Source organism: Podarcis pityusensis, assembly GCF_964106645.2.
Source record: "Podarcis pityusensis genome assembly, chromosome: 1".
Lineage (NCBI taxonomy): Eukaryota > Metazoa > Chordata > Lepidosauria > Squamata > Lacertidae > Podarcis > Podarcis pityusensis.
The window spans coordinates 24,551,306-24,574,448 of record NC_138028.1 but is presented as its reverse complement, the minus strand read 5'-3'; the positions used below and the strand labels follow the sequence as shown (position 1 = coordinate 24,574,448).

The 23,143-nt window shown below is 42.1% G+C and overlaps 1 protein-coding gene across 2 annotated transcripts in view; it reads right to left on the bottom strand.

Moving 5' to 3' along the window:
• Positions 1-849: 849 nt before the first annotated feature.
• Positions 850-23,143, bottom strand: part of KCNK10 (potassium two pore domain channel subfamily K member 10) — a 73,755-nt gene continuing 51,461 nt past the window's right edge. For both annotated transcript variants that reach the window (XM_080976127.1, XM_080976126.1), the window contains 4 exons: positions 20,895-21,055; positions 11,294-11,480; positions 6,007-6,149; positions 850-3,309 (listed from right to left, as the gene is read on the bottom strand). In XM_080976127.1, the coding sequence (XP_080832253.1) occupies positions 2,689-3,309; positions 6,007-6,149; positions 11,294-11,480; positions 20,895-21,055 (1,112 nt within the window). In that variant the 3' untranslated portion in view covers positions 850-2,688. The remainder of the gene's footprint in view (positions 3,310-6,006; positions 6,150-11,293; positions 11,481-20,894; positions 21,056-23,143) is intronic.

Genomic DNA, 23,143 nt, shown 5'->3' with positions numbered 1-23,143 from the left:
CTCCCCACATTTGCTACAGGAGCAAATTCCCGGTGACAACTCTTCATTGGTGGGGGGGGGGGGTGTTCAAAAGCCCAGTGCATTGTAAATTAAGGTTACCAGATTTTTTTCAAAGAATCCGGCGACACTTTTTTTTAAAAAAAGAGAGAAAAAAAGTTGTTGTTATTATTATTATTAAATTAAGAAGTAATCTCTTCTGTGGTCTACTCTTTCGCACTTCCTCTGAGCCCCAGCCAGCTCTCTTGGAGTGCTAGCCACCGTGGAGTAGGCTCGGGCCGGGCCTGGGCTCAGCCACGTGTCCTTGCCCTCCTGGTGCTCCCCTACCTCTCCTTCTCAGTGATGGTGGCAGTGGCACGGCAAGGTCAAGGCTCCTCTTTTTTTTCTCCTTCCTCTTTCTCTCTTCCTTCTCCTTCTCCTCTCCTCCTTCTCCCTGCATCAGCTCCAGAGTTTTCCTGGCCCCGGAGTGCCGCTGGGCAGTCAGCCGGGCGCTCTCGCTCCTGGCTCAATTTGGGTCACGGGGGGGTCAGCAGTTTCCCCCAGTTGGCGCACCAGGCGTCCCCAGTTCCCCCTCAGCAGTGGCGGCGGCAGTCTCAGCAGCCCGAAGCCAGCCTGGTAGCACAGACTGGCTTCAGGAGCTGCTTGCTGCCATGGTACCCACCATTTTGCCTCGCCAGAAGCCCCCATATGATGTGTCTTGTGCCGTTGAACCAATCACACAACATTCTTTCCCTACTAATAAATCTACAACACTTAAAATATAAATCCGGGGACATTAAATGAAAGCCGGGGACATTCCGGGGACAGATTTTGTCCGGGGATAAATTTGTAAATCTGGGGACTGTCCCCGGAAAATGGGGACATCTGGTAACCATATTGTACATGGGGCCCACCCCATGCTTTCCCTAGAATGTCAAGGCATGATTACAGAAACTATTCCTGGTTATATTCTCTTCATAAACTAAGTTTGGGTGGATTGTACAGAAGGAGGGAGGTGTAGTGTGTTACACTAGGTTTGGTGGGATTTGAAGAACCACAGCTGTTGGTGACAGTCTTTGAAGGCTATGCAAAAAATTCATAGATGATATGCAAGTTTCCACATGTATTCCAACCCACCTTTCATTTTAACACCTTTCCCCTCACTCTATTTCTTACGCAAGCAAACACACCCAAGATCGCATTCATTAATTTTCTCACATCCTCTTCCTTTGTTTTGAGGTCTGAAGCTATTTGTGCTCTCCATATGCAATCATCAAAGACATGGCAATGGGTATAAAATGTGTAGTAATAATTATCATCTTGTTTGTTGTTGGCTTTGAAACCAAAAGAGGTTTTGCTTAGGTTCTGAGGAAGGGAGGAAGAGAAACTAAAACAAACGAGAAAGAAAAATAATACTTACAGGAAGATAGTCGACAAAGCATGTGATTTAACAGTTGCACAATATGATGTTATTAATGGCACTTAAAGCTATAAGCACTTAAAAATTTTGATCATATTTTTTATCATCGCCTTCATCATCCACGTGGAATTTTGGGAAGTTGTCTGTCTCTCATACCTAAACCCTAACCACCAATAGGGACATAGAGCCCTGAGCTTTGAAAGTTGCCCTGCCCCATGACTTTACATTGTATATGCACTTATGCCTACTGTTTTAAAAAATTCAACTTCTGCTACAGAGAAGAGCAAAATGTTTGACATCATGCAAAGGCATCACTCTCTGTCTTCATTGTATTACAGCATTACAACCGGAGCTCCGTCAGTAATACAAAGTGTGGATGCGAACATTTTAAAACAAGGGGCTCACTGTTTAACTGAACCAAGTGCAAGGTTATTCCTCGCTTAAACAATGCAGATCCTGAAATTTTGAAGGTTCTGTGTATGATTATCAGTTTATCACAGGAATTTCTTCCAAGGGCAGGGGAAAACACTCATACCCCAATTTCCCCCTTTTAAAATTTCCATTTGTTATGTGCTGTTTTTGTGTGTTTTCTTTTCTTTTTTCGGGGGGGGGGGGAATATCCTGCTGTTAGCTTCATCAGTGTTTCAGCAGTGTCCAGGCAACTTCCTTGTGCATGGGCATTTATTTATTTATTTTTGGATTACTGAAGCGAATTCATCCATTTGTGTATGTGTGTGTATAGATATATATTTGAAATACAAAATGGGAGAACAATCATATTTGGATCCTATGCCAAATCATAAACACTGCCTTATTTTAAAGTTATTTTGCCTTTCCATAAAATAAAATAAAAAAAGAATTCAGCAGTGACAGAAGCAAGGAACTCGTCATCCATTGAAAAAGTAGAAGCCTTCTTTCCTCACTTCCCGAAATGCTCTTCTAAGAGGTCTGTCTTTGCTCCCAAACATTCCCGCTGTGTTATTTGCCTTTCCAGCTGTATTACCCTGGTGTTTGGATCCTCCTCCACGGCAAGCGCACGTAGGCTGTCATTGTCAATATTCCAACTGCAGACGCCATTTCCCAGTGTGATTTCTTTTGGCAGAGCAAACTTCGGTTGTTATGGCACAGTGAAATATCCCAGGATGTTATGGAACCAGACTGAATTAGGAGTCTGTATAAGGCACATGTCTTCTTGATACATATATCCATCTGTATATATATCTTGTACGTATATAAAAGACTAACATTGGTTCGTGAGAGTCAAGGGTCATTGTTTTTGTTGGTTTTCACATTTAATTCCTGTCTTCAAGTAATGCTTTGTTTTCGTGTTCCCTTTCTTTGGTTTCGCTGGGGATCATCCCGTTCTCAAGGCCCATGTGTTGCTCAATGCAGTCGGTGAGAACGGCGGTGCTGGAATGTTCCGAGTGACACCCTTTCTCGGAATCTTCCTCCTTCTTCTCCTCGTCCAAGGAGTAGTTCCGGAAGGTCTCGTAGATTTTGCGCACGTCTTCCGGGATGCTCTTCTTCAGGTCTTTGTTTTTCCTCTTGGTCAGCTTGGAGGAAGAGCCGAACTTGTTGATGATGTTGTCCTCGGAGGCCCCCTGCCCATGCTTGCTCAACTGTTCCGTCCCTTTAAGGCGCAGGTTGTTAGGCCTGTTGTTGATGCTTTCCTGAGATGAAGCCTTGAAGTGGCCACTGTCCAAGGCAGCAAAGACGCAGCGTTTCTCCGGAGAGAGCATATCCAGCGAGTGGGCTCTCTGGTCCAGCCCCAGCCGCCTGCGCTCCATGCTCCGAATCGTCGCTGCTCTCTGGAGCTTGTCGTGGATTTCCACGCTCAGGCGCCGCCGCGTTTCCCTGAACTCCGCAGTCACGTTGGCTTTCCATTCAGCCGCGTGGGCTTTTATTTCACCAACCTGTGAAAAAAGTCAAGGACAAAGAGCTGAAAAAATCACAGTATTTTTTTTTAAGGGTGGGTTGTTGTTGTTGTTTGGTACTTAGAAACTCTTGCAAGTATAGTTCAAGTGGTGCAGAGAGGGGAAGCGACGCTAGTTAGAATTATTCACTTGGTTTCCAAATGGCTCTTGTCTACTTCCTACTATATTGCATTCATGCCATGTAAAGCCACACGGGAGGCGATGCTGGCCAAATGTCTTCTTTCACAAAAGCTATGCAAGGCATAAGAGCTCCCTTTGAGACCAGTTGTGGCAAAGCTGTGACATTCAGCTTCATACAAAATACACCATTTTGACATACAACGCCAAGCTTAAATAACAAACTGAGATTCTTCACAAGGGGCCAGGCTTTTGTGTGTGGTTCCCCCCGCCCATACACACACACCATGAGGTGGATTTCCAGGAAACCAGAAGGTCTCTGCCTTGTGTTAATAAGTATGCACCCACCCTTCTGTTTCCCCCATGACGTTAGCTTTGATCATCAAAGTGCTTTCAGATTCAATCAATCCCCGGTCCCGTTTCTTTCACCCTATAGGATCAATACCACAGCTCCATAAAGTGCCACCAGAAAGAATGTTAAAAGGAATTTAAATAGAGGTGCTTCTTTGCTGTGTCCCAACCAGTGGCAGAGCTACCTGCTCTGGCACCGGGAGCGGCGTACACCCGGGGCGTGGCTGGCACATGTCCCAGGGGGCTTGGTACTCGTCTCAGGGGGTGTTCGCATCTCAGGGGGCATGGCACGTGTCTCAGGGGGCATGGCGCATGCCGGGGTGCGCAGCAAGCGTCCCGGGGCGTCCCGGGGCATGCGTGGTGAGCGCTGAGCATCCCGGGGGTGGGGACAGCCACAATGTCACACACACCCCCAGATGGCACCTTGGGGACCACCCCCACACTACCTCCACCTTTGTCTGCCAGTGGTCCCAACTATGACTGAGGTTAGACTGGGCAAGAGCCTTCTATGAGATGACACCTAAACTATGGGATTCTCTTCCAAGGCAGGCCTGACAGGCTCCCTCTCTATTTGCCCTCCCTTGTTTTGTCTTAGATAGGCTTAGAATTTGCCTGCTTAGCAATTTCTAACACATGATCTGGTTGTTTTTAATGCATTCCATCTGTGCCGTGAGTGTCTTTGTTTTATCAATGCTTTTTATTGATAAGTTATTATATCTATCATCACAGGGCATGATCTGAAAGGACGCAAGGCTACCACTTTGCTGAAGCTAAGGAGGCCTGGATCTGGTTGGTGCTTGAATGGGCGTCCATCACATGTATGCCAACCTGGATTCTATGATACGATACGATATCTTTATTGTCATTGTCCCTTGCGGAACAATGAAATTGAAAACTACATAAAACTACATAAAAACTACATAAAACTACCACAAAACTACATAAAACTACATAAAACTACTACAAAACTACATAAAACATTCAAAAACCCCTAAAAACTCTAAAACCCCATTTTAAAACACACTATACTACAGAAACCCCTTATGCTGCATTTAGAACCAGAATTGCATTAGCGTAGAAACTGTTTTTCAGGCTGCTAGTCCTGATGGAAGAAATGCAGGATATAAGAGCAACATCATGGAAGAGGTGTTTCTTTGACCAAGCTAAAACTGTCAAGCTCCCTTGTATTTTTGCTCTTGCCAGGAGGGTGTACAGTCGCTAATGCAATCTTGCTATATTTATAGCACTGAAATTGTTGTGGGTTTTGTGTATGCCATTATATTTGCCATTATGCTGGTTTTTTATTATGTTATTATGAAATTGTTCTAACGATGGTAGAATTTGAGATGCCTTCCCGTTTTCTTTGATGTAAGACACTTTGAGCATGAATAAAATTGTGATGGTGATAAGGGTATTGATGATGGCATCCATCTGTCTCGAGAGGCAATGGAGTGTGCCTCCAGAGGTGAACTCAAACCACTGCATTTGCAGCACCAAAGTGACCTTCCGGGAGCATGAGCCTCAGTAGAGTGGATGGAGGTCCTGGGCTGCCCCAAACGACAAGACCTTCCTCTGAGTCTTGCTAATGCAGGCCAAAGGGAAGCAGAGTGATATGTTTGGCACCAGCCTGGCTGCAGGAGTTGCCAGAAGGAGGCATACAAGATGCCATCCAACCTTTTCTTTTTTCCCCTTTATCCTGTATCTGGCCTCCTTATTTACTTCTTATAAGCTGTTTCCTTTATGAATAATTATTAAGATTTTTCTAATTATAACCTAAATATCCACAAGGAAGTCTTTTATTTGGTTGTTTGTATTGTTGCATGTTATGCTTATTGTATGCTATGTTCACGTTTAATGAGGGTGGATTTCTGTATTGGGGGTGGGGGGTTTATGTTATGCTGTAAATAAAATTTCCAATAAAAATTGAAAATTGAAAACAAGATGCCATCCAACCATCTTAGGGACTCCACTCCAGATTTGGGTAGGCCTTACGCTTCAGCCTTTTCTTCTCCGTGATAAGGGTAAAAACAAAACAAAAATGTTTCGTTTAATATTTTATACAAACCATTTTGAACACCTTTTTTTTAACAGTGGAAGGTGGGGTACAAGTCTTCTAAAACAGACTTAATGAACTAATAAGGGCAAATCAAAGCCAGCACTAACTGGCAAAGGAAAACCCACCAGGGTCAGTCATTTGCCTGTAGTTACCTCCTCTTTAGTCTTCTTCGAAATAACTCGTAACCAATCTCCAATCATACTGAGGACGGCAGCAAAGTACGCAAGGCCCACGAGGATCCAGAACCATACTAAGGGCTTATACCACTCCCGGTAAGGAATTTCGGCATTTCCTCCTGAGGTGGGGGAAAAAAACAGACAAAAGCAAAGTGTTTGGTTTCACCCAGGAATTTAAATGCAGAAATATCAAAGGGTGAAACCATGTTTTGTCACTGTAAAGTTATCGGCCCACTTTTTATTTTTTATTTTTTATTTTTTGCAATGAGATTCCTGCATTGCAGGGGGTTGGACTAGATGCCCTTTGGGTCCCTTCTAACTCTAATATTCTATAAGCATTGCAAATGACTATTTACAAAGTGATAGCTTGTCACAGTGTGCAAATTGCTGCTTGATAAATTTACATTGTCCTGTGAAGGTTCAATGAGTTCTTAACCATACCTGATGCAGGATGGCAGACTTACAGTAATAATATCCAAAGTAGTCTTATTGAGAAATACACCCAGTTCAGTTCTGAAACCTGTGATTTAGGAACGAAGCCTTCAATTGGTATGGTAGTGGCTCCTTTTTTGAGTCAATAGTCTTAGTGAAACTGGACCTTCAACCACTCATTTCCTGAAACAATTTCCTCCATGCCAATGGCTTTAAAACAGCAGCACGAATCTGTCCTTTAAAATCAGGCTGTAATAACTTCTGTATCTGAAGAAGTGTGCATGCACACGAAAGCTTATACCAAGAACTAACTTAGTTGGTCTTTAAGGTGCTACAGGAAAGAATTTTTTACTTCTGTCCCAGCAGTCAGCACTCTGCAGGGATTGGAATATCAAATTAAATTGCTGCAAATCCGTAACTAAAATTGGAACTTTCATTTGTTTATTTCCTCTTTTCTAGTTCATAACTTTTTAAAACAATAATGATCATATTAGAGCTCTGTTTCAAAGTAATTGGGGTGGCAACTGGCAACCATATGCCAGGTCATTATGCATGGGGGGTTTTCTCCTTCAAAGTTTAAAGTTCAGGAATACAAATGTTGAATCCAAGTTTAAAGTTTGAAATGTTTTTGCTGTATTCCAAGGCAGATTTCAAACATAATCAACTTGCAGTGCTGAAGTGCAACTTTCCATGCCTATTCAGAAGCCCAACTAACATTATAGTGAATGTTTATTAGATTGCACCCTAAATTTTCCCCTTTTCCATGTAGCTAAATATTGACAGATTGGCAAAGGCCCATCAATGGTGCAATTAGGTAATTTTAAGGGACCACAGCTCAATGGTATAGCATCTTCTCTGCATGCAGAAGGTCCCCAATTCTATCCCTGGCATCTCCAGGTAGATCTGAGTGAGATTCTTCAGACTTCTACCTGAAACCCTGGAGAGCTACTGCCAGTCAGTGTAGACAGTGTAGAGCTCAATGAGCCAATGATCTGACTCAGGATAAGGCAGATTCCTATGTTCCTAAGCCTGGACTTAAACAGCCCTATGGAGCTCAGTCCTCACACCACAATATACAGTATACAATATACAGTGGTACCTCGGGTTACATACTCTTTAGGTTACATACGCTTCAGGTTACAGACTCCGCTAACCTAGAAATAGTACCTCGGGTTAAGAACTTTGCTTCAGGATGAGAAAAGAAATTGCGGGGTGACAGCGGGAGGCCCCATTAGCTAAAGTGGTACCTCAGGTTAAGAACAGTTTCAAGTTAAGAACGGACCTCCAGAACAAATTAAGTTCTTAACCCGAAGTACCACTGTATTTGTATTACCTTACTTCAAAACGAAGCAATTTCCTGGGGCCCTCCTGTTCATTCAAGGCCCTTGGCTTCTGCCCTGGCAGCACCACTGCCCAATAACGTTTATGTATGTAGATGCGTCCCCCTCCCCTGTAATATGGTTCAGTCCATACCTCTCTCTCACTCCCCCTGAGCGTTTCCACTCTTGCAGGCTGTTAGCAATCTGATCCATTTCAATGAAGCCTTAAAGTGCATCCTGCCCAGCCTGTCCAGGAGCGGGCTTGAAATGATTGAAGACTCATATAAAAACCAAAGCATACAATTGCTGGCAGGGATCCAAATATTGTTTTCTCTCAATGTACGCTATACGTGCTGCCATTGCTTTATGCCTTTCCCAGTATAACAAAGGGCAAGCGGTTGTGCTCTTCGTTGCTACGCGGCGGTGAGGTTATTCTGATCGCATGTGCCCCGGTGGGAATTTGCCATAAAGCAAGATAACGGCCATCTAAGCACAGAGTTAAGGAGGGAGCATGGCAGAGGAGCTGCTTCATCCTGTGCTATTTTCTTTGTCCATCAACCGGTGCCACCTCAATCTATCAACAGTTACAATTCCAAACACACACAAATTACCGGTAATAAGCACAGAGAGAGCCATTTTGGTGTAAATCAACCAACGTCCACTAATCTGTGTCTCTGTGGTAATGTGTCATTTATATTTTACAAACAGCTCTTTCAAGATCAAAGGGGAGATAGCCTGACAGGCTGTCAATACAGAGCAATGGGAAGGTCCAGGTAACTGACGCATTATTGGATGGCAATTGCTATTAGCATACAGTGGTGCGTTGAAGGAACTTGTGACACGGCAATTATTCTCAAGAGTTAGTCTCCAAAAAAAAGCTGCCAACAGGAAGAAAGCTCCTAGCTGATAGCATTCAACATGTTACTGGATTGTTAATGGATTATCTGGATCTGCCCAGTGCCGCAAGATTCACTACTGGCTCCATCCTTACAAATTCCGTATTCCATTCCATTCATAAATCTCAGAAGAAACCATCGAGACTGGCTACACTGATGATATAGGGAAACATGGATAAACTCAGTTCTATTCAAGTTTTTGGGGTAAACATTCCAGGGGCCAATAACTAGATCTCTGCTCTTATCACCTCTCTCTCAATCAGCTCCCCAACCCAGAGAGAGAAAGAGAGAGAGAGAGAGAGAGAGAGAGAGAGAGAGAGAGAGAGAGAGACTGCATGCACACACATTTCGCTTCTCCAAGGGATCTGAGTAAATAGCATTGAATGAGGAAATGGACAAAGTGTCATCCTCACGCAGCTCTATGGGTGTGGTATTCAACAATAGCTGTACTCAGAGAAGGCCCACTGAAGTTAATGAGCATGGTTAACTTAGGTTCATTCATTTTAATTGGTCTACTACTGTGAGTGGGGCTTGGTTGAATACAACCCTATGTGCTTTTCAGGTATGAGAAAGCTAACCAATTTTATCACCTCATCACCAAGGGAGCAGCAAGGGGTATGGGCCCAGAGGTTCTGTGGATACTGGAGCAGACCTACAGGGCATCACTGTCCCCATAGGCACCATGTTGCCAACCCCTGGAATATAGGATTGCAGCCTAATCTACCCAGAATTTAGTGCATTTCATAGAAAGCAAAATGATCAATTGCCTACATCCTTTCGTTTTAACACAGGGCTTCATCTTCATTTCAAAGCACTTGTTAAACACTGATAATATTGATACAACTGAAACCAGCAATGTTGGAAGAAGACGAGATAAAAAGAGCCATTTCACAATGATTCCCCGCTGTATATCCTTCATTCATGGCCTTCTTGAGAAAGCACACTGAAATGAATGGAATTTGTGGCAGCAATGACTGGTGGATTGCAACCAAAGATAGCAATATTATAAGAAGAGCTTGTCTGGATGAGATCAAATGCCCACCTTGTCCCTCGTTTGGCATCAAGTAATGGCCAACCAGATGCCTGCAAGAAACCCACAATTAAGGCACGAAGGTAATACCGCCCCCTACTGTTGCCTCCTCCTGCCAACTGATATGAAGCACGTTATGTTAAGAGATTCTACAGAAAAACATGGAGTCAAAGCATCTTCTCTTCATCATGGCAACGGGGGGGGGGCACTCCCTCTTCTCTTTGACCTCCAGTCCAACATGGTACATTTGCTTTTTTGGTAATTGACAGGAACAGATATTTATGGCTCCGAATTGTAGTGTTCTCATCCCAGCAAGTACATAACATCTGCACTACACACCTCATTAGTCTTTCACTTCCAATGTCAGGTTTCTATAATGGGATGGATCCAGCGCCAAGAATTCTATTAAAGATAGAGAACATAATTCTGCAAGCTAGCGCTTAAGAAGCTGTTGTCCATTTGCTTTGGGGGGGTGTGTGTGTGTGTGTGTGTGTATCCCTTTTTTCAAAGACTGTAAAACAGCTTTTTGGACAGCTATCATTTATACTTCTGATCTTACTTCCACTTTTGAATTTAAGTGTTTCTAAAAAATTGATGTTGTCCTCAGGAAGGCTGTTTTTATTAGGAAGAAATATGTGTGAAATAGAAAAACTGCTTTCATTTTTATGCATGGTTTGGACGCTGCTGATTCCCAGCAGGGGATACCACACACACCACTATTTTGTCAAATGACTTGCACCTGTTCACTCATTTCTTCAGCAGGACATCTGCATTCTGAAAAGTTCCCTTTTCCAGATAATTTCCTTTCTTCCCCTACTAACCACTGCACCTCTTTTCTCTACCCCAAGACAAAACAAAGAAAGAAAGAAACGATTCCCTTTCCCCTCCAGGTTCCAATCAAACTGAAGATGCATGGATGGGTTGGGCTATACATGCAACATCCTTTTAAAATGCTAAAATCCTACCAAACATGGGGAGACTTAATCTATGCCCTCTCCCTCTCCTCCTGGTGGGATTTAAGTTCAGGCTTTTAAAAATACTGGTTCTGTTTGTGCAGCCCTAGCTACTGAATCAGAAACAGAGCTACTGCTAGGTGCTTGGGAGATTTGCATCTGGGGCTCAGACTGAAGGGCCCAGGCATTGTACTCCTCATGCCAAATAGGCAGCTTGTGGGCTGAAGGAGTTTGTCCTGGTGTTTTCTGTTCTGAAACACCACCATTATAATGGCCAGAAAGGGCACTGGTAACCTGAGGAACCAATGAAGGCTAGGAATTGCCATATTTCAAAATTGAAAATCCAGACACAAAAGTTGTTGAGCCTTTTTTGCTCAGCCTTGGGATCTGCCCACTAGCCCATCCATGACCATATCACTTCCCTCTGGCCCTTGACTCTTGTTGATCAGACTCTTTGCCTGATCCAGTGTCTGACCTCCAACCTGATTACCCTCAGCTGGATTGCATTACAGTTAAATTTAAGGGGAGGGAATCAAAACAAATTCTGCAAAGTACTGTCTATTTCCAAACACCAGTAGCAGAGTAGAACTTCTTCCCCCAGAATGTACCACCAGGCCAAATTACATGCCTCACCTGCCACAAAATCACCAAAGCCAACTGTGGTCAGAGTGACAACCACAAAGTAAAAGGAGTCCAGAACTGACCAGTCTTCAATATATTTGAAACTGACTGCAGGAATAGTGACAAAGACGATGCAACCAGCCAGGATGAAGAGGATGGTTGAAATCACCCGGATCTTGGTCTGACTCACTTGTTTCTTCTGCAAAAGAAAATGAAATGGAATCAAAACTTTATTTGCGATTGTTAATGCACTGCTTCCTGAAACCAAGAGAAAATGAATCATTTTCCTGGGAGCACTTCAAAGCAGTCTACAGAAAGATAAGGCAATAAAAATAAAGTACCGGTAAATTTTATGGCATTGCAATTTAATGCCGAATGTACAAATGCAACACAGGCCTGTGGCCCAGATACTCCTAACTGGTCCTGCTAGTGGAAGCCCATGCAAGGAATTCCACTACTGCTATGTCAGTCTGCATTTCTTAGTGCATAAAGTATTGGCTGATGTGTAGAGATCTTTCCTATTCTGATTAATACAAGAGGATTCTAGAAGCTACTAGAAGGTTCTGAGTGAGAGAAGCAGACAGAAGCTTCATGACTGTTTGGGTTATACCTTCTGAGAAGCTGGTTTGAACTAGTTCCCTTATATCTTCCAATTAAGGTCATGCTGACTATAAATATAGGCCAGAAGGAGCCTGGGCCTTACTTTCTCTTTATATCTCTTCCTTTTGGTGTGGTGTTCTATACATAGTATGCTTAGTGTTAAGTTTTAGTCTTGTTACACATTTTTGTAAGTGTTGCAACTGGGTTTTTTATAGACTGTGCCAATCATGAATAAGCTCATTTGCCTTCAGCACAAGTAAAGCTCTGCTGGGTGAAATACAATTGCCTCTGGTCTATTTTTGGGAACTCTGCTACATGTTGAAGGTTTTCCTCCACACATATGACAGTGCCATGGTGAGGTATAAAGGAGTGGGAAGAAAGATTACAGTATTCTCCTTAACTGGAGAGAGTTAACACATATTTTCAATTTTCTCATTGAAATCAAGGAGATATCGAAGTGCCTCACATTGGCTGGCTCATGGCCTAGTTCCCACTGAGGTGATGAAATAGTGCCTTGGCTGTTCCACTTGTCTCTGGGGTGATGGATCGTGAGATGGAATTGTCCAGAAATAAGAGAAATACCCTACACATAGACAACTAGAATTTGAGATAGAGTTCCAGGCAAGGGGGGGGGGGAGAACATTCAATTATAAGAGCCCATTTGGCCGTGATTTACCACATATTTTGAAGGCACATGGGGCCACCACCTTCCTGAATCTAAGCAGGTCTGGGTCCAGTCAGTGCTTGGATAGTAACTCTAAGAACTGCCTTGAGTTCCACAGAAGAAAGGTAGGTTACAAATGAAATTCAAAACAAAAACATACCACCTCAGTGAGAATTAGGCCTGTTCCTCTCATGCTTCCCAACTGGTTTTTTTCAAACCAGGAATGTGCTTTTATGCAGAGCTGTGATCTCATTTCAGATTAGATCACCTAGAAAGGAAATAGGGTTTCAGAAAACTCTCTCTACCTCATTCCCTATGGAAATGCCAGCTGCAAAATTGGCAGTTACCAATCCCACCTGCCAACGAGCATCTCCATTGCTCTGGACTGAAGAAGCTGAAACTGCATTTCCTCAGCTCTGAAAAGGTCACCTGAATGTGAAATGTTGCAGTCAATCGCCAGGTAGCAGCTTGGAAGGGGGGCAGAATAATAATCCCAGAGGTCTCAGCAACACAATTTTGCTTCTAAGACTGCAAGTTATTATTCCCTCCTGTAATTTTCCTGGTTATATGTCTGCTCTGTGTCTATCTTTGAAGGAATCAAATGAACAAGGGAAACATAACCCAATAAAAAAACAGCCCATCAAATCCACGACGTGCGATATATCTGTATCTCTAGTTCTCTTCAGGCTTTCCTTTAAAATATTAATTAACACATAGGGGAGGCAATCGGGGCAAATGCAATAATTCCACAAACCCCTCTGTCACAAAAGGAGACTGCAGTGGGCAGCTTTTTGTACCCACTGCGGTTCCCTGTAGGGTTGTGCCTTGAATTCAGACAAATTCCAAATAAAGATCTTTGGACAGATCTGGGCCTCTTCCAAGCCAAAGCAGGATATCTCCAAAGAACCCACCGAGTGTTGCTGTTTTTGAAACCTTGGTAGTTGGAAACCCAGGCTGATCTATTGCAAATCATCTGGAAATCTACCAGTAGATCCCAGTCTACCTTCTGCCTACCCTTCTTCCAAGCTCCCCTCCAAAGCAGACCCTCATTTTGGAGGTAGTCACTGTCTGCGCAGTGCACCTAACCTGCTAAAAACATGAATAACAAAGCATGCAAGAGGGAGCCTTAGTTTGACAGGGATCTTACTGCTGACAGGTAGAGAAGTGCTCACAATTTATTTTACCCCCTGCTGTGTCCAACTCTGGTTTCTGCTCATCCAAAGAAACACATAATGCAGTATAAGCACTAAAATATGAAGCAACTGCAATCCCATAAAATCGACCATGCTTCCAAAAGACTGCAGTTGCTAAATCCAAATATGTATTATTGATGGTTTGCCTTCTTTACAAAAGCAACCTCTCAGCCCCCTTTTGTTTTTCTCCTAGAGATGCCAACGCCGTATGGGGTGCACAAATCTTCTGAGGTAATGGACTGCAGCTTTTCACTTTCATTGCTGGCACAAACAACATCAGGTGAGTCATAGACTCAACTAAACAACCACACCATTCTCAATTATTGCACACACACATGCATGCTAATAATGGGCAGTCTCCTGTAGTTCAATGTTTAGAGAAGGGTCTAACTGAAAAGAATTATGTTTAACTCAAAGACTATCTGTCTTGTGTTTTCTACCCTTTCATTTACTTCAGGGGCTTAGCTACCTTCGTAAAAAATAAAGCACTTTACATGCATAGCTGTCAATGTTTCCCTTTTTTTAAGGGAAATTCCCTTATTCCGAATAGGATTCCTTGCAAGAAAAGGGAAAAGTTGACAGCTATGTGTTATAACACAGTGACACCAGATAGCACTGTGGAGTCCCGTCTTTCGCCCCTGGGATTTCCCTTTTATGATTCTGTTAAATGTGTTGATCCAGCCCAGGTGAAAATCATTCAGGACCCAACATATATACATTTTAATCTCCAGGTGGCCGCTTCATTTAAGGGAAAGCAAATGATGGGAAGGGGCTGAAAGCTAACAGGGAAATGTGTGCATTGATCTTGATTAGAAATAACCATGCTGGAAAAATGAATGAAGTCTTTATTCATTTCACCTTTATGAATGTTAGGCATTTTTAAAGTGCTGGTTTTTCAGCATTCTTTTGTTTCTACTCACCATGGTGATTTTGTGCAAAATGCAAGCAATGGAAAGGGGGATAATGATCATTGGCCCAGTTAGGCTGTGATTTAGCTAGCATATAGCTCTGGTGTTTGGAAAATGTGAATAAATCTTTACCCTTGATCTGAGAGGTAGCCTCAATATCAAACTGTCCTTTTCGCACAGAGCGGCCCTGATAACGCAAGCAGTGCAGAAAACTCTTAATCGCACATTCAATACTTGCTTGTTTCCCAGCTCCATGTGATGGGAATAATTGGTTTGGACTCATAAAACCATTGCAGTGAGATTTAAAGTGGAGTGTTTAAACACCACATTTAGTGGGGAGGCATGCAGCTAAATCCCCATATCACACTGACTTTAAAAGCAAAACAAAACCCACGTGTCTTTGAAACAGCAGCACCCTACCTTTCTAAAGCAACGAGAGCAGATTCTTAAGAGTTGAAGTCACAACAGTTTGCAACATCTCCATAGCTAATATTCTAGAGGAGCCTGCACAGAATAATGCAGTTTACACTGCTAAAAAATATCAGGTAAGGAAATCACCAGGAAAGCAGAATGGAATGTTGTCTGAATGCAGCCGAAATGATGTGGTGGTCTCACCACTCATATAAGCATGAAATTGCTATGCACAAGTGGTACTAATCGTGATAGTATATGAAGTTGTATTTTACTAGTAATTGTGTCTAGTGAGCAGCACTTTTGGAGCATCTTCCAAAGCTTACATATTCAATCGTCCGCTCCCCACAGGAACAGAACAAGACACAGGAATTCCTGACTCCACACAGTGCAATCTAATGACTAAAATAAATAACAACTCTATCCACATACAGTGTTCAGCTTCTTACACTGTCATATGTGTTAAGTTGTGGGTGAACATATCAGATGACACAGTGATTCTTCCAAAACAGCTCTTTATTTGTAAGCTGGAACAGAACTGAACTGAAGAGCTCAGTCAGCCTGCTTATATAGAGCTCCAGAACAACGTAACTGTAGCAACTTTCTAAAACTATCCAATCACTGAACGTCACTTTCGATCCTTCATTTGCACAACTATCTATAGTATCCCCCTGCTGGCCCAGGGTGAGAACTTCAGTACATAACAATATGCCTGAGCCTTTTGCTCAGGCATGGAGCCCTTTTACACTTCAGCCATGAAGCAGCTCATTAACCATAGTTTCCTCTTTCATCAAAAACACGAAGCTATAATAGTAGTAATAATAATAATAATAATAATAATAATAATAATAATAATAGTAATACCGGTAATTTATTATTTATACCCCACCAATCTGGCTGGGTTTCCCCAGCCACTCTGGGCTGCTCCCAACAGAATATTAAAAGCACAATAAAAGATCAAACATTAAAAACTTCCCTAAACAGGGCTGCCGCCAGATGTCTTCTAAAAGTCAGATAGTTCATTATTTCCTTGACATCTGCTGGGAGGGCGTTCCACAGGATGGGAGCCACTACTGAGAAGGCCTTCTGCTTGGTTCCCTGTAACCTCACTTCTCGCAGGGAGGGAACCACCAGAAGGCCCTCGGAGCTTTGGTTACCAGCCATGGAAAAAGCCAGGATATTAATCCACAGTTTGAAATTGATTCAGTGATCTGTTTTATTCTGAAGCTGGCAACCATAGTTTGCCTGGTTTTGACGAAAGAAGAAACCATGGTTAATTATATAGTTTCACTGTAGTTCAAACAAAGGGGTTCTGTGTATGAGCAAACAGTTCATGGATATCACAGCTTAAGAAGCACAATTCATTCCTGTTTGGATGAAACGGGAAACCATGGTTAAGCAGGTAGCTCACAGGAAAGGAATGAAGGGTGTCCATGTTTGTTTGTACAAAAGGTTTGTGCACATTTTTTGTAACTAAGTTTCTAAATTATTTTAATGTTCTTTTTTATTATTGCAACCTGCTCTGGGAACTTAGGGTAAACGGCAGAATAATAATAATAATAATAATAATAATAATAATAATAATAATATCAGAACTACCTCTCTGCCTCCAACTTGTATCTATCCTTTGAAACCTGAACTGATCATTTTGGTAAACTAAGGAAGTTAAGAGGGAAATAACACATTCATACAGGGCAGTCAAACAAAGCACTGCTTTGAGGGCTGTTTATACCAACAGCATAATGCTGTTGAAATTGGATTCAGTTTGATTTTAACCTGCAGCCATGGTTTATATCCCCCCCCCAAAGGCCCTGAGGCTTAAAGTAGTTTTTGATTCAGTTGAGTTTCTAATAAGAATGCAAAGCCCAGGTTGGCCAGAATTCTCATCTGAAAATACAAACACCTCCCTTTGATTTTCCATTCTATTTTAACATTACCATAAATCAGGCATGGCCAAACTTGGCCCTCCAGCTGTTTTGGGACTACAGTTCACATCATCCCTGATCACTTGTCCTGTTAGCTAGGGATGATGGGAGTTGTAGTCCCAAAACAGCTGGAGGTCCAAGTTTGACCATGCCTGCCATAAACGGTACGAGAGAGACTCAAACATAATTTAAACTTCATATATCAAAATGTTCGCAGCACGAGAGCAGAATACCTCTGGACATCACCTTAAAGAGGTTAAATTATTATCTCAGCAGTTCTGAAGCCTGTGTGCAATTAGAACATTCGAAGGTGTTTGCAAAATGTGGTGTAACCAAATTTAGCCCTTTCAAATTCAGTTCAGCTAAAGCTGAACTATAGTTTTATTCCTGTGGGAGAAATTACCCTTCTCCTTTTCCCAGTTATGCTCCAGGAGAACTGCTAAAAGTACTGTTGCTGCAGCGAGCAACCGAACTGCTCACAGAAGAAATTGCTTGGGAAGAGTTCCAAGTTGTGGAGCACATCCCATCGGCACAGAAAGAACAACCCTTCTCACACGCACACTTCATCAGCCAGCAGAGTTAGAGCAAGGTTTGTGTCCAAGTCAGTTCCACTGCATAGCGATGGAACAAGTTAGAGGACACGCAAGCAGGAATGCAGTTTTATGTTGTTTGAGTGCGAGAGAGAGACTTTGTGCAGGCCACTAGAATGAGTGGAAGGTTGCCTGAATGTTAATGGCCCAGAGATTGAAAGAGGACAAACTCCTTACCAGAGAAGAATGGCAGATTAAGTTGATGGACTATGCCGAAATGGCAAAAATGACCGGAAGAATCAGAAATCAGGAAGACCAAAATTTTAATAAGGAATGGGGAAAATGCATACCTGTAATTTATCTTTAAAAACCATTGTAAACAGCTAAAATCATTAGTAGGATTGGAATAACACTTGTAGTTTCATGTTGAATTTTGGATATAATCGAGATGAAAAAGATGTGGGAGGAAATGGTTAACAAACGGAAGCACAAAGGGGAGGAGGGAAGTTCTGGAGATTCTTTGGAATCTTGTTTTTATGTTGGTTGTTGGATAATTGATTGTAAAATTTTAAACTGAAAAATTAAATATTTTTTAATTTAAAAAGAAAGAAAGAAAGAAAGAAAGAAAGAAAGAAAGAAAGAAAGAATCCTTTAGTACACTGATTTCCCTTAGGGTCAAACAGGAAACATCAAAAGGAGAAGACTATAAGCTACAGCTAGCACAAAAGCAATTTCTACATACTTAGAGCTTTACAGAAACACGGTTGATTTAGTTGGAGCTCAGTAGGGGAGATTCTTCAAGTCCCAGTCAAGATTAACTTCACAGAAACTAGAGTTTTGCTCTTTTCATGGGTCCTCTAGCTTAAGTCAGGGGATGCTTTAGTTCATCCCAGTACCTGATCTGGAGAGTCACTTCCTCCCAACCACCCCAACCCGCAGGCAAATTCCTTCTGCAGACTTAGAAAAATATCCTAATAGAGGATATGATTAATATTAATTTGCATATGGTTCTGGAGACAGTCCCATGGGATCTGAGAGCTGTGCCAAAAGGAGGAAAGAGGAAGTGTATTCATCCGCAGATCTCAAAGTATTGTAGGTTTTAAAAGCATTTATAAATTATCTATAGTGATAGCCTGGCAGACTGAAAAGCGGACTGCCTTGGAGTCCAGCAGAGATAAGTGGAAGGGGTAGATCCTGGCAAAACATGGCACTGATACCCTGTTGTCACAGATACCCTTTCAATCCGAAAAGTCCAACTTGGGTTGCATAAGAAAAATCACTCAAAGAAAAGCAGTTTTAACTCCTCACTCCTAAGAAAAAAAGAGCCTTGAGAGACCATGTTTCCTAGTGGTTCAACATCCTTTATAATGAGATGAGCATAAGGGAACATAGTTTGGATGCCCTCCACCATGAGTCCCCTTCCAAACCCGCAATCCTGTATCTCTGAGTATAGAATGTAAAAGGGGAAGCTTACAGAACCAGTTCCTTTGTCAAGGCAATGGCTTTGGCTGGCTACTTACAGTTAAGTGCCTTGATTTAGCCTATCCGAAGAAGCTGCCCTGTGCTATAGAAACAAATGGGTGGGCTTTCCCTCACTTAGCTTCTACACAGAACAAGAGTGTTTTTTGTTGTTGTTGTTTTGTTTTTGGTGTGTGTGTGCAGATATATGTCTTGCTCTCTGCTGGATTTCAGGGCTTCCCTGGAAACCAAATGGGGAAGCAAAATCCATTGGGTTGTTGATGCTACAAGTCCCTCCATTTAATGCTGAGGTTGTATATGTGTGTCAATAAAACCATATACAGTCGTACCTTGGATCCCGAACGCCTTGGTACTCGGACATTTTTGCTCCCAAACGCCACAAACCCAGAAGCGAGTGTTCCAGGTTGTGAACGTTCTTTGGAAGCTGAACGTCCAATGGAGCTTATGGGGCTTCCTGCAACCAATCAGAAGCCGTGCTTTGGTTTCCAAACATGTTGGAAGCCAAACGGACTTCCGGAACAGATTCCGTTTGATTTCCAAGGTACAACTGTATCTTAAAGACACCACAGTCACCAATGACCTTCATTCCAAGGAAACCAAAATTGGGTAAGCACAGGAACCCTGGAGTCTCTCACTACTCGGAGACTCATGTGGTGCATAGCAATAATCTGGCACCAGATCCCAGGTGCCACTCAGGATTAAAGCAAGCGTTGTCTCTCTATTTTTTGTTCACATGACTGCTAAGAAACAATCATTTGCTGCATCCAGACATTTTGTCATATGTTGTTTTGTATATATTGAGGCCACAATCCTATACATGCCTAACTGGGAGTAAGTCCCACTGAACTCATTGGAGTTTATTTCCAAGTTGAAATTATGGGGATGAGCTGTTAGAAGTCACATTTTGTTGTCTGTATGGTTATTTTTAACAGTCAATGACCTGGTTTGCACGTGATGCAAAGCTATGGTTTGTTTAACAAACCACAAGTTAATGAGAACTGAACCATGCATTTTTCTACAGGCAACCACATCATGGCTTGTTTCTCCAAAGTTTTGTTTCTTTTCCAATTGTTCTTGCCTCATGCCTTTGTAGCTTGGTGAGCATCTCGGGTGGGACAGTCACACAACCCATGATTAAAGAAGAGTGCAAGTTTGCACGTACACACCAAGCCATAGTTAAAACAAACCAAGGCTTATAAGCTAAAAACAAACCATGTCTTCAGAGCTTGGTTTCTTGGTAGCATACAAGTCACTGGACAGGGTTTGAAGTACCAAACAAGCCATAGTTCAATACACTGTATTTGAATAAACCATGGCTTAGCATTATGTGCAAACCAGGTCAATGCAAGGGTAGCTCATTATGTATGTTATGTAAGTCACACTTTAAAGCATGTACTTGTTTGCTTTCATTAGGTGTTTTTTCCGTGTAAGTTGGGCTTCTTCTTTTTTTAACAACCAAGCAGTATATCAGATTTGTTAAATAAATAAAATAAAATAAATATAACACCAGTATTGGATCTTTCTACACGTTTTATACCCAGGGATCTATTTCATACAAGTTTTATATCCAGGGATTTTTCAATATAGGTTTTCTAGCCAGATATTTTCACAGGGCCACCAGTTCTGATATGACCACTGTATCTATTTTCTCTTCTAGTCTACAAGCACTCCAAATTCATTCATCTCCTGATATATATATATATATCAGCAATTATGAAGATGACTGAATTTGGAGAGGTATAAAAAACCCATTTCCCCAAAATTTCAAGGCATATTTATAACGCAAGAAGTGTTTTTAATACCTAATTCTCACTGTGTCTTACCACCCAAAATCTTCTAGCCATATGTATGACCTGTCATTAGGGTTCAAGACTAAAAAGAGATAAAACCATTTCAATCTTACTCGAAAAACCTTTTCCACTCGTGCGATGCTCTTTCCAAAGATGGTCCCAAGCTGGTCACCAATGCCAGCGAGCAGAAAGCCAAAGAGTGGAATCCCAAAGATGGCATACAAAATACAGAAAATTTTTCCACCTTCTGTGCTTGGGGCAATGTTTCCATACCCTGGAGAGAGAGAGAGAGAGAGAGAGAGAGAGAGAGAGAGAGAGAGAATCACCATCATCTCTCATATCAGTATCTGAAGAGTCATTGAGGAAATGAAAAAGGGAAAGATGCTAAATAACAAAGAAGATATACAAAGAAAGAGGAATTTCCCACTTCCATTGCCCCACATCTGCTCATGAGGTTATATCCAGTTACACTGCACATGTGGAATGAGTTCCTCAAATGCAACAGAACCTCCCCTCCCTCTCTTCCAACCACGCACCCCCAGATCTGCTCTAGGAATTTCTCCAAGCCTCTGGAGCACATTTGTGGGTGGTGCAAGAGCTGCAAAGGTGGAAGAACCTCTGTTGCATTCACAAAAATCATTCTGCACATGCAATGATTTACTTGGAGTTTTTAGTATCTCACTTGCTTTGTGTTGCCAGAAAGAGAATAAAAATGGGGTGTGGAGAGCATTGCATACACCTTGCCTTAATTTATACACCCTGTGGGGCTGAACTTCCAGCATTATGTACATCTGCACAAGTGTTCAACTTGATGTGAATCCCATAAACAAAACAAACTTGTTAGCACTCTATTTCTTTTGTTTCCATTGTTAACTTTATTGAGAAGCTTTTTCTAACCTATTCAACATGTACCACATATCAAAATACTGAACGAAAACAAAAGGAGTGGTGGTTGAGTCCTCACTGACAAAGTAGAACTGAGATACGGATAAGAGTTCTTGGCAGTCAGATACTGGCATCTGATGTTGATGATCATGTGGAGATTGTTCCAGCATATTTTAAAGATGTCTGGGTGGTATTCAACAAAGTTTTACTCGCAGCAGAAATTGAAATTAGTGGATCTAGCTTAGTCATGTTAATTACGGTAATTACAATGGATTCTACTTCAATAAATGCCAGCTTATGTTAGCAATTCCTCAAAAGGAATAACGCCACTGGAACATCACAAGAAGAGCCTGATGGATCACGCCAATGGCCCATCGAATCCAGCATCCTGTTCTGACAGTGGCTAACCAGGGACTCAGTTATACAGCTGCAAATGAAACGTTTTAGGCAGGCATAGGCAAACTCAGCCCTCCAGATGTTTTGAGACTACAATTCCCATCATCCCAGACCACTGGTCCTGTTAGCTAGGGAAGATGGGAGCTGTAGTCCCAAAACATCCGGGGGGGCGAGTTTGCCTATGCCTGGTTTTAGGTGTGTCTTAAGTGCAATATACAATGTGACACTAGATGGCAATGGTGAGCCTTATGGAAAATTCGATGTATTTTTAAAAATGCTTTTCAGAACGGTTTTTATATGTGTGTAGATTCCACCCAGGTGCTTGTGGAAGACCCACAAGCAGGATTCAAGCAAAAGAGCACTCTCCCCTTGTGTGGTTTCCAGCATCTGGAATTCAGTATTACTGCCTCCAACTATGGAGTCAGGGCATAGCCATCATGCTAAGAAGCAGGATGACACAATGCTGTCTTGCCATAAAATAAAAGTGAAGTGATACCTGATTACTGATTATCTGACTGCCTTTTCACACATTGCACACAAAAAACCCACTAGTCACCAAGTGTACTCACCAGGGAGCCACAGCTAGTCCAAATTCTCTTATTGCCTATCTACAATACACATTTTCAAACACAAATTTCTCAGGTTCAAACTTCCCATTTTTAGTTGTACTCTTTTCAATAATAATAATATAATAAAACCAACCCAGAAATAATTTTGCAGCCATTACCAACTGAACCTTTAACCATTCCCTGGGTAAGAAGAAATTGTAGCAAATTCTTTTTAAATAAGAGTAATGGAAATGAATACAAAGGGCTCCCAACTGATTTCTGCACAGAGATAGAAGCGGACCGTTGACGCAAATAAAAGGAACCTTACCGTTGTTCCTTTCTCTTCCTCACTGAACTGCACATCCGCCGAAGCCCTTTTAGAAGCTATTAGCACTGTGCTCAAAGTGCATTATCTTCACCTGAATGACACTGAAGTGTGTGGTAGTGCAGCATTTTGTGATTGTTTGAACTGTGAACATGCTGAAACATCCCTTTACTTAACCCACATGTAAAGAAATCTCTGGTTAAATGAA